General features: G+C 53.6%; 1 protein-coding gene across 1 annotated transcript; it reads left to right on the top strand.

Annotated features, from left to right (window-relative positions):
* Window positions 1-240: 240 nt before the first annotated feature.
* Window positions 241-7,870, top strand: NPPC (natriuretic peptide C). The gene is made up of 3 exons (XM_088132113.1): window positions 241-470; window positions 1,095-1,532; window positions 7,651-7,870. Exons 1-2 carry the CDS (start codon window positions 360-362, stop codon window positions 1,494-1,496), a joined length of 513 nt encoding a protein of 170 aa, XP_087988239.1. The 5' UTR covers window positions 241-359; the 3' UTR covers window positions 1,497-1,532; window positions 7,651-7,870.
* The last annotated feature ends 3,667 nt before the right edge of the window (window positions 7,871-11,537 follow it).

The raw sequence follows: 11,537 nt of genomic DNA, 5'->3' as shown, positions 1-11,537 counted from the left end.
CTGTGAGCACCCGCTTGGAGGAGTCGCCGGCCTCGCGCCTCCTGCAGGGCGCCCCCTCGGAGCCCATCCCGCCCCCCTCGGCGCGAAGGAGGGCGGGCGGGGATCGCTGGATCGCGGCGGCCGCCCGGCTCCCCCTCCTCCCCACCCGCCCGGCCGGGGCGGAGGATGCCGTCCGTGCGTCACCCGGCAGGTTGCTTATAAGGCGCGGAAAGCGATGCCGGCGCCGGAGCGCATCTGGCAGGCAGGCGAGCGCGGCCCGCCGAGACGCTCCTGCAGCAGCGCGCCCGGCCCGGCTCGGCAGTCCCGCCGTCGAGGATCCTCCTGCGCCCACCCGCTCGGCCCGCGCCTGCGCAGCCGGGATGTACGTCTCGCGCCTGGCGGCCGGCGGGCTGCTGCTGCTGGCCCTGCTGGCCCTGGCGCTGGACGGGAAGCCGGCGCCGGCGCCGGCGCCGCAGCAGCAGCCGCGCAAGGTGAGCCGCGAGCGGGGCAACCGCGGGCAGGGAAGGGGGAGCGAGCGGAGCGGAGCGGAGCGGAGCGGAGGGGAGGCTCGGGCGGCGGCGGCGACCTGCGCGAGGCGCGCCACCTGCTCGCCGGGCTGCCCTCGACGGAGGCACGGGCTGCCTTGGCCCGGCCGGGGCGCCGCAGCGGAAGCCGCGGCGGGGACGGGCCTTGCGCGGCTTCGCGGGCGGGGCGATCGGGCGACGGGGGCAGGGCAGCGCGGGGGAGCCGGGGCGGGGAACCCCCGCCGCCGAAGGGGAGAGGGGGCGAAGCGCCTCCCGCGGGTCCAGGTGCAGGCGGGAGACGGAGACGGAGACGCTCGGGCTGCAGCTCCCGTCGCCTCTACCTGGCACGGGCAGCGCGGCGCACCCGTCCGGGGAGCGCGCAGAGGGAGCGAAGGGCGGTGGGTGGGTGGACGGGCGGCGGGCGCCCCCCGCCTCCCACCGGCCCGGCCCGCCCCGTCTCCTCTGCTTCCCTGCCCACGGGGGTCCCTGTTTCCGGCCCCCCCAGCGCTCCCGGGGCAGCGCAGCCTTCGCGGAGGGGGCTCGCTCTCCGCGGCCGGGTCGCGCTGCTGCATGACGGCTGTTCCCTTCCAGGGCCCCCCGGGCGGCACCACGGCGCTGAGGCGCGAGCTGGCGGAGCTGCTGGAGGCGCCGTCGGGCCCCGCGGCGGGCGGCGGGCGCAGCGGCTCCAAGGCTGGCGCGGGCGGTAGCGGCGCGCAAACGCCGCCGCAGCAGCCGACGCCGCCGAAGGGCAAAGGGGCGTCGGCGACGTCGCGGCTGATGCGGGACCTGCGCACCGACACCAAGCAGTCGCGGGCCGCCTGGGGGCGGACGGTGCACCCCGAGCACCACGCAGGAGGCGGCGGCGGCGGCGGCGGCGGTGGCGGCGGCGGCGGATCGCGGCGCCTGAAGGGGCTGGCGAAGAAGGGGCTGGCCAAGGGCTGCTTCGGCCTCAAGCTCGACCGCATCGGCTCCATGAGCGGCCTGGGCTGCTGAGCCGTCGAGGGCGGCCGAGGGCGACACCTGGCGGCGGTGAGTGGCAGCGCGCCTCGCCTCAGTGGCTCAGGCTGCGCAATGGGTCGAGGGGCGCTGGCGAGGCAGGACAAGCGACCGGCCGGAGGTTCGCAGGACTGCTGTGAATAAACAGGCTCCGTGTGAGTTTTAGGAGTGAAGGCCGCCCGGTCTGGGGAGCTCCGTTTGCCCGTTGGCCCACTTGTCATCAGGGTAGAGAAATTAAGGGAGGTTGGTGATGGGGGGAGCACTGAAAAGACTCAGCAGTGGCCGTTGTCAGACTGAACCCGGGTGAGCGTGGCAGCATCCAGACATGTGCTTACCTGGTTCCGAATCCATTTTCTGTGTTTTCACGAAATGGGACGGTCAGCGAATGCAGCGGGCAGGGTTTGCCCAGCCGTAAAGCTGGAAGAAATCCAATCCAAGCTAAGCATGTTGGCAAGCAGCTGTTAGGTCTTTAATTGACCTGGTTTAAGCGTATTGTATGAACATAGCCTGGGAAGACAACCTGTAAGGATGCTTTATTCCATCTGTGGTCTATTTTCCGGTCTTCACCGTAGATGTTAGGATTTGAAAAGGGAGCCTGGCATATCAGAATCACCGACTTCAGAGCTTTTGAGTGACAGCTGTTTCCCCAAACACTTGAGAGTGGAATTCTGGGAGTTGAACTCCTGCACATCTGGAAGACATCAGGCTGTGGAAGGGCAGTGTAGCTCAGTGTTTCCCAGCCTTGACAACTAAGATGTGTGGGCTTCAACTCCCAGAATTCCCCAGCCAGCATGTGCTGGCTGGGGAATTCTGGGAGTTGAAGCCCACACATCTTCAAGCTGCCAAGGCTGAGAAACTCTGGTCTAGATGACTTCACGGGTACCCACCTACACCCCCAGTGATTCCTGATTTGAGGCAAGCCTCAGATCTGGAGCCGATAGAAGCTTCTGAGTAGCCTGTTGTAAATATCTTAACTTTCCCTTTTTTTCTTGCTTCAACCCACAAAATCTTTTGGGAGAGGAACAGTTCAGGGGCATTCATGCTGGGAATCTGGGTTAGATTAGCCCGTTTCCAGGGGTGGAAAGCCACCCAGATTAGCCTGTTTCCAGGGGTGAATTGGTTGTGCGAAGGCATTCGTGCAATTGCCAATCCTGATTTAGCGCCCTGTGCAAACTCTGCTGAGAATTAGCCGAAAGGGCGAGAGGGGGTGGCTGTGTTCACTTGATACACGGACCCGGGCTACGTTAACGGGACCAGCCACGTACAGAATTGTTTGCAGATGTGCGACCGGAAGCAAGGTGTTTTCCTTCCCCTCTTTAGATGCGGAACCACAAAGCCAATCTGCTTGAATCCGCCCTACCAAATTTAACCTAGAACAGGAATTTCTCGTAGAGCCGTGGGAGGAAAATGCCGGGGGTCCCTGGCTGGCACGGCCAGGAGGGCAGCCATCTTCCAGCGCATTTGATTTTGGTGGAAGATACCACTGCCAGTCGTGCGCTGACACTCTGATTCTCCAGAGAAGCCGATTGGAGGAGATCCTTCCGCAACGGAGGCTGATAAAGTTTCTCTGGTGGCAAGAAGGGCTTCCCGCCCAGGGGAAGGGCCAGAATTTGGGAGCCAAGACACGTTCTGAGCAATGTCTCGGATCCCAAACTGGCGCAAACCACAAGTGTGGGAGAGGGTGGTGCGATTTTTTTCCTAAAAACAACCCCCCAATTTGGCTGCCACCTGTTTCTGCCTAAATGAGGCACTGAGCATAATTATAGTCAGCCTGGTTGGCTTCCTAAGTTTTTTTTAATTAAAAAAATATATAAATATATGCAGACGGCTTTGCGAGAGCCTCTTGTGCATCTGCTGCATAGCAAAGATGGTTCAAGCTCCAGTTTGGCCTGAAAAACTAAACAGAGAGAACAGAGGATTGTCCCGGGCATGAAAATGGCTTGCTTATCACATGCCAGCCTTTCCACCTAGATGCTTTCTAAATGGGTTGCACTGCAGCTCCCATCATCCTCAGATAATGCAATCCATGGCTAGTCTTTATACAGGTAGTCCTCAACTTACGATCACAACTGGGACTAGAACTTCTGTCGCTAAGCGATGCAGTCGTTAAGTGAGTCGTGCCTGATTTTACGAACTTTTTTGCTGTGGTCATTAAGCAAATCCAGCTTCTCCAATTGACTTTGCTTGTCAGAAGTCCCCGGGAAGGTTGCAAACGGCAATCACAGGACCCTGGGATGCTGCAACCATTGTAAATACATGCCGGTTGCCAAGCGCCCAAATTTTGATCATGTGACTGCAGGGACTCTGCAACAGTCATAAGTACAAGGACCAGTCATAAGTCACTTTTTTCAGCGCCATCATAACTTCGAATGGTCACTAAACAAATGGTCGTAAGTCGAGGACTACCTGTCATGGAACATTGGGCAGGCTTCAGGAAACCCTGCAGTAAGTTCACCTCTGGTAAAGTTCCCACTAGGTAGGGGCTTTGAATAGAACCGATACGCCTCTTAAGGAATCTTCGACATGTGGTTTTACCATCAGTTCAGTTAGATCCAGGCCCCTGTGTGATCTCAGGCTGCTGCGTTTAGCAGCAGAGATAGTTTCTTCCTGGCTTCCAAACCGCAAAGATAAAAAAATACTCGGCAACGCCGAAGCCCTGCCAAGCTTCTGGACAGGTGCTTCTCTGATCCTCCCCACGGAGATCCTGCTGCTTAATTAGTCTTATTAAAATGCTGCAGAACGCTAATGCCTTAGCAGCTTTGCTCCTCGGTCTCAACAGCCACCGCTCGCATCTTCTGAAAATCCCTGGCAAAGCAGAAAACTTAGAAAGGGGGTGGAATCAACCGTGGTGTGGACAGCTGGAAGGAGGGTCAGCAGAGGCCGTCAGCAGCCCGTTCAGGGAAGGCGGTTGCAGGCTGGCCTCGGTTCCTTTGGAGAGATTGCAGAGCAGGACAGGAGTGGCGTGGAAGCATCCTGCGTTCAGGGCCTCTCGCTAGCCAAACTGATGCCTGCTTTGCGTAGCAACGGCTTCCACGTGAAAAGCTGCTTGTCTACAGCAGGTTCCTGTGTGAATTGCCCCCCCCCCCATGTCAGTGGAACTTTTTGAAAAGATTAGGGATTGCATTCCTGATTCCTCTTTGAAGCGGATAAAAGAAGGAAACTCTTTGGAAAAATTAGCCATGCTCTTGGTCATGTGGTAAATGTCACTGCGGTGCTTGTTCTGCAAAGCAAAAGCATTTCTTACCCTGCGAGGCTCGGAATAATGAAATCTGCCTTCTCGAGGGTTAATCCATTAGTATGCAGGGTCTCCCAGATCCACATTCTGCACGCTGGAAGCCTCTACTTTCCCACCTAATTACAAATAGACCCTCCCCCAGAGTGCAGGCCAGCAAGCGGTTTCTCTGGCTGCGCATCTCCTAGCCTGCACATCACCACCGAAGTCTAATAAGGTGTTTAAATGAACATGAACATGATATTCAAACTGCGATGCAAGAAGCAGACATTGCAGATGCACCCCAGTGCAGAGGTTGGCGCCAGGCACCTGCCCAGCTCCGGTGGCATCAGCATGAGAAGTGGGCATCTGGAATCACACTCAAGCAATAGATTTGATTGTGAGTGCCTCCCTAATTTCACCGGGGGCACTAACATCCTTCTAGCCCGAGTGATGAATCAGCCCTGGGCAATAGCAGTGCCCCACTTGTCCAAAATTACATTCCACAACAGAACATCCTTACTTGCATCACGACAACATGATGTGTGTGACATCACACACACACACACACCCTGCATATCCCCACAAGTAAAACTTATGGTGATGCCAGAAACCTCAGCATGTGTACGGGTGCTAAACCTTGCTAGGCAAATGCTTCCAGGAGCCAGGAACATCCACGCAGAGGGTGGACATGTTGCAGCTGGTCCAGAACGAAGGAAAATGCCGGGCGGGGATGCTTAGCGCATGTGTGTGTGTGGAGGGAATGGGAGACCATGCCAGGGACATATGGATTGCCAGGACTGAGGTGGGAGGGGAAGCAGGTAACCTGCTGAGTGTAGTTTCTTCGCTTTTTTATTTGTTATTCAGCAACTAAAATAATAAAAATCAAAAAGACGAGCTGTTAATATAAGAAGCCTGGTAGAGTGGCTGGGTTCACACGACATCCTTAACCAGCAGCTACGTTTGCACAACATGCAAAGCTTCATTAGCGTTAACCTTGATTTGGGTCTGTAGCTTAATGTGGCCAGTAACCTGGTTGCTGAAATAGCCCTTTTTCTGAGAACGCACAGTGCCTTGAGCTCTAAACAGGCTAGGTTTGTACAGTAAATGAAGCTGCAAACTATAGTTAACCAACCTTCCCGCTTACCAGGCGTCAAATTTGTGTAAATGCAACCCCTATGTCTTTTAACTGAGCACAACACATGTAAAAAGGGGGCGGGGCTCTGGGTGCATGGGTGGGGCCACCACCACCTTGGCTTTTTTGACCCCTGCAGATGCCCCCACTAGATTTTGCCAAGAGAGACAGGGCTTGCCCTCCCCCAATAGGCAAAGATAGGTTTGGCGTGTCCATGCTGACTTGTTGCCAAAGTTGGGCTGTGGTGGGGGTTCACACAACATATTTAGCCATCTTAGGCAAAGATCAAGCCAGTGCATTCACACAACGGGCTAAGCCTCCCTACCCTTCTTTTTTTTTTTTTCTCCCCCCCCCCCGGCTTAGACCATTGGGTGAACCCCAGCTTTTGGGTTAGTTTCCAGGGCAGGGCATTGTGGGAGTCCTGAAAGCGGATGACTTCGGTAGCTGGGTTGTATGAACGCAGCTCTGCAAGACCTCCATCTTTTACATTTGGGCTCCTGTGTGTCTAGCACGGGGGGCATCTTCCATCCCACCAGGAGGAGCATCTTGCTAGGGAGAACACCCATTCGCTTGCCTGGGACAAGCGGTTTGCATGAATGCCCATCCAGGTGCACGAAAAACCTGCGCCGTGTCCCTTTGCAGAGACCCATGTATGGCAACACAAAGGTGTCCAGGCAACAACTGGGCCTCCTCCCCTGCAGAGCAGTCCGGCCAAAACAAGGCTGCTTTGATTCTTCCCAGGGCCTCCCCCCCACCCACCCCCACTGCCAGTTCTTTGCTCCTCTTGCATTCCCTGCTGTCCAAAGCAAGATGACTAGGAAACGGAGAACATTTGGGGACAGGAAGGGGGTGGGGTGGGGGGAGAAGGGGCAGGGACTGCTCACTCAGAGAGGAAAAATGCATCCGTGCTGCTCTGACCCCCACGGTTCGGGTTGGCTCCACAGCTGCATTTCCTGCGCACTTCATCTGCTGCATGGTGACGAGCATTTTCAGTGCCTTTCCTGGGGTTAAAATGCACCATCGGTTAAATCAACCGTTTAGTTGCATGCTAAGCTTGGTTAAGGTTAATCTCGCCTGCTTTTTTTTTTTTTTTTAAGTTTGTGGGTTAGCTCAACCCGGCTGGCTAGTTTCTTGATATTTCATTGTATTATCCAAACTCAGTATCAAATGGAAGCATGTTAGGTGGAAACCTGAAAAAGGCCCCTAATACTTAGGATAAGACACCATAAAGTACCTTCAAATCCTATACATGTATGAGCTGTGTTCACACAATACGCTTAGGCTGGTAACTGATTAACCCAGTGTTTCTCAACCGTGGTGACTTTAAGCGATGTGGACATCAACTCCCAGAATTCCCCAGCCAGCCATGCTGGCTGGGGAATTCTGGGAGTTGAAGTCCACATCGCTTAAACTCGCCACGGTTGAGAAACACTGGGTTAAGCCAAGCCCAGAAAACCTAGCCACCTTTAACATTAACAAGGATAGCATTTTGCACGTCTGGAGTTGCATCAGTCTTTATCCGATCCGAACCTCACCAACACAAAAATTCCATACTGGATGCAATCGAACGTCTTTTCTGCCTATCTGACCAGGCCACCTCTTAGAAACACATTGACGCTGCTTCCCCCCCTCCCCAGTCTTAAAAACTCAGGCGGGCTTACGAGATGGTTTCCGTGTGGGGTAAATCCTCCGGTTGTGGCAGAGGGTTCGGGTGGCCCAGAGTAGCTGCGGAGGAAAGTACGAGGTGAAGGGCAACCTCGTGACGTCGGAAGCTCCTCGTGACCCCTTTGCTGCTTTCGTTCCAGGTCTTCGAAGGGACACCCCACACCATTCCACGGACATTTCTGGACGCCCCCCGCAGTCATCCAGGGTCACACTAGCGGGACCCTGAGGGTCAGCGGCCTGTATGCTGTTGGTACGAGGACTTGAAGCAGAACCAGCCGTTTTGAGTGGGGAGGGGGCAAGGCTGGGTTGAATTGGATTGAGTTTTGCATCCCCCAACTTTCCTATCATACCCAATATATACATAGATGCACATATATAGATAGATATATACACACACATCCCCCCCAATACCCCACCCACATCTTCCCCGCGACAAAGGGCCATTTCTGGAGACCGAGGAAACCAGCTGCGTATGCCGTACAATTGCTGTTTGTACATTCATGTCACGCATAAATGTATTTAAGTTGTAAAAGCTATTTATATATTGTTTATAAAGAGATATTTATAAAAATTTTATTTATGTAACTAAACGAAAAGGGGTCGAGCATTGTAACTTTTTTTTCTCTCATCCTGAATAGTTGGAAGAAAAAAAAAATTCCACGTATGATTTGTAACCTGTCTTTCTTTTGAATTTGAATGAGGCTTTAGCTACCGCAAATAGAGCAATGGCTTTGTAAGCAAGATCCCCGCTCTCTGCGGAGAGGTAAAACGGACCGGATGCGCGGCCTGTCATTTTTAGCTGAAATTACAACCACTTTCCAAAACGTCCCGACAATCAGACTGACCTGTCTGGGGTTTTTTTTCCCTTTCCTTTCATGATGCTTTTGCTGAATTTGACTCCAGAAGAAGCTGAAAGCTGGCTATTGCAAACGCTGTCGTCCTCTGTTTTCAGCATCTAGCAATTTCTTTGAGAGCGGATAGGTATTGAATGCACCAGTCGGCCTCCTTGAATGCATCTTGCCTTTCTTTAAAGCTTAACGTTCGAATTGGACATCTAAATACGTTACAGCAACGGATGCTGTAGGTTTGTGGAAAACTTTAGGAATCCAGGAACACCTTTTGGACTAATGCATTTTATTTCGATAAAATGTGTTAGTCAGAAAAGGCGATTTTGCTTCCATAGACTAACACCATTCTCCTGCGTTGTGCGTGAGTGCAAGCCGATCAGGCAAGAAGGAGATCTGGAATCAATCAGGTTCTGGTCCAGGTATTGGAAAGAAAAGATTTGCCTGGAGGTGTCTATGTGCTTGAATGCAGAAAAGCCCCTCTAGGCCACCTGATTTGAGACTGGCCGCGTGAGACTACATGCAATTTTTGACAAGCGTTCCAGGACACCTTGCCGTCGGCTAGGCTTGTCAGAGACGTATGGGAACGGAAGTCAAAAGCATTTGGGAGATCGTCTGCTTACCTACCCCATCTGATCATTTGTAGTTGGAAGCCCAGATTACGCCAAGATGGATTTCAAATCTCCGTGGCTCTTCCCCCTCTCCGACCCGCTTGACCAGATCAGTTAAAAACTGGGCGGCTGCATTCTCACATGCTATCTTGGTGTTAATCTTAGCATGGGCTTCTGCAGCAAACTGAGATTATGGCATCAGAGGTAATGATGCAAATCCTGCCCTTACATATTCCCCCCCTGACATCTCTCCCCCCCCCCTCGCCCACTTGGACAGTGCTGCAAACCCAGCCTGCGTGGTTAGTTTATGATTCCACCTATTGCACAAATCACAGCAGGTGAAACCCCTGCCCTGGGCTGTTCTCAAGGATAGCTAGGCAAGGTTGGAGCTGGCTAGGGTTTAGATGGGAGATCACGAGGAAATCCCACGATGGTGGGGGGGGGGGGATTCAGGAAGCCACTGATGCCACACTCCATCCAGTCCTTGGCCATCAAGCTAGATTCAAGGAAGTCTGTCTGTCTATAATCTCTACTCTATCTAATCTTATCTATCTCTATACCCCCCCACCTCTACCTCCATCTATAATTGACAGGCCACCCACCTCATACACGTGACTCTGGCTGCTCGCCATTAAAACAGAATAAAAACAACCAGTTAAAACAACAAAAATGACATACAAATAGCTGAGAAGACTCAAACACTCCAACAAGCTGTGACATGGGCTTGCCCGTGCTATCAGGGCCCCTGGCTTGATGGCAAAGCCAGGTTTTTAGCACCCTGAGAAAGGCCAGGAGGGTCGGGGCAAGTCTAGTTTCTGGGGGGACAGTGTTCCCAAGGGTGGGCGCCTTGGCAGGAAAGGCTGACCCCCTGGGTCCCGACCGATGACGCTCTCGTACGGAGGGGAGCGGGCGGAGCACGCCTCTCCTGCCAGTCCTATCAGGACGGGTACATGCCCCTGGGGAGAGATGGCCCCGTACGTTTTATTGTGCAAACTCAGAGAATGGATTAATTCAGGAGCCAGGTGAAGGGTTTCGTGTAGACCAGGGTTTCTCAACCTTGGGAACTTTAAGATGTGTGGACTTCAAGTCCCAGAATTCCCCAGCCAGCATTGAAGCCCACACATCTTACAGTTGCCAGGGTTGAAAAACATTGCTCATCCCTTTCCTTTTCAGCTTAGGGTCCCTTGTGAGAGGAGGAGGGACAAACTTTAGACCATGTTTTAAACACGGCATCAACCTGAAAGCGCACAAAGGCAGTACAATGTTACCCATTTGATTTTCAGTTCCTAAGGATTGCCGGCACAGCCCTTCTGGGTCTTTCCCTTTTTCTGACAGCTGGAGGGAAACCCACATTTCGATCAACTGGCCGCCCCATAAATATCCAGGAGACAGGTTTCGGTAACTGATTCTACTTTAGGAGCACGGGGTGTTCTGTTCAGGGCTGCATCCTTGCAAACTTTTCACCATCACATTTTCCTTACAGGATGGTGTTCAGGTAGCGTGTCTGAAAGGAAGGGTCAAAAAAGTCAAGATGGTGACCACAACTGAATCCCTGTCCCCTTTTCACGTGCGTTGCCTGCACGATGCATGTAAAAAACAGGCAGGGATTCAATCATGCTGTTGTGGACGGCATCTTGACTTTTTTGACCCCCCAAAATACCCGACTGCAGGGACTACTGCTGCTTATAAGCATTTCAAAACCCATCCTTGGCTGCCACCTACAAATTCTGCCTCTTCCACAAGTTTTACCTTCTTTGCTGAGCAACAGGTGATCAAAATATTTGTACTTTTTTTAAACCCCCGTGCCCAAGGAGGATACGTGGCAACCACGTGTGCCTATTCAGGATTTCACGCAATTTGGTCCTCAGGACAGCTGCAGTCAGAGCTGTTTAGATCTCAGGATACCACTTGCGGTCACTCAGAATTTGGTCTCCAGGGTTCACACAACGCTAGCTACAGAATTAACCCGCTTGCTTGGCTCACTCAAGTCACAGCCATGTGGGCTGCATTCACAAAATACACAAAGCCGCCAAAAATACTCACGATCAAGGTTAACGTTGACGGGTAAATTTAATTTTTAAAAAAACGCTAAAGCTGCTCATCGTGAACAAAGTGACCACAAACAACTAGGATTTCAACGTGTTCTGTGGGCAATGCTACGGGGTAACCTGAGCCAACTTTGGGGGATCCCCAAAAGCTAAGCAAAGCGAGACCTGGCCAGCGCTTGGATGGGAGGCCCCTGGAAACCCCTGGAGCCGAAAGCCAAACTGGCGAGTCAGATGCCATCTCAGGAGGGAGCAAGAGCGAGTCGCCCTGCTGCTGAGGCCACCACACAGGTGGACGGGCGTGAGCGGGCTTAAGTCAGCTTGCCGTTCTCTTGCCGTTGCTACGCGCCTCCTTAGGACCATCCAGCCCTGGAGGGAACCCCCTTCAGAGTGCAGGAGAAAGCAGGGATCAACTCTTCCTTGCACCCATCTCAATAGAAATGCACAGCTCAGCACTCTGCCCCCTCAGTGCAAAAAATGGGCATTTTATTTTTCTGGCCGGCAGCAGAGGAGGAAAAAGATCTGC

This window comes from Python bivittatus, unplaced genomic scaffold (assembly GCF_059951505.1).
Source record: "Python bivittatus isolate LINGU-HERP-01145 unplaced genomic scaffold, Pbiv_v1 ctg000980_np1212, whole genome shotgun sequence".
In the NCBI taxonomy this organism is placed as follows: domain Eukaryota; kingdom Metazoa; phylum Chordata; class Lepidosauria; order Squamata; family Pythonidae; genus Python; species Python bivittatus.
Note: the sequence above shows the minus strand (reverse complement) of the source record. Positions and strands in the feature narration are given on the sequence as shown.

What these genes read in the sequence shown, in the direction of transcription:
- NPPC (XM_088132113.1), top strand. Translation starts at nt 360, where the DNA reads ATGTACGTCTCGCGCCTGGCGGCCGGCGGGCTGCTGCTGCTGGCCCTG. An exon ending in CGCAGCAGCAGCCGCGCAAG is followed by an intron (nt 471 to 1,094) that starts GTGAGCCGCGAG and finishes GTTCCCTTCCAG; the next exon opens with GGCCCCCCGGGCGGCACCAC.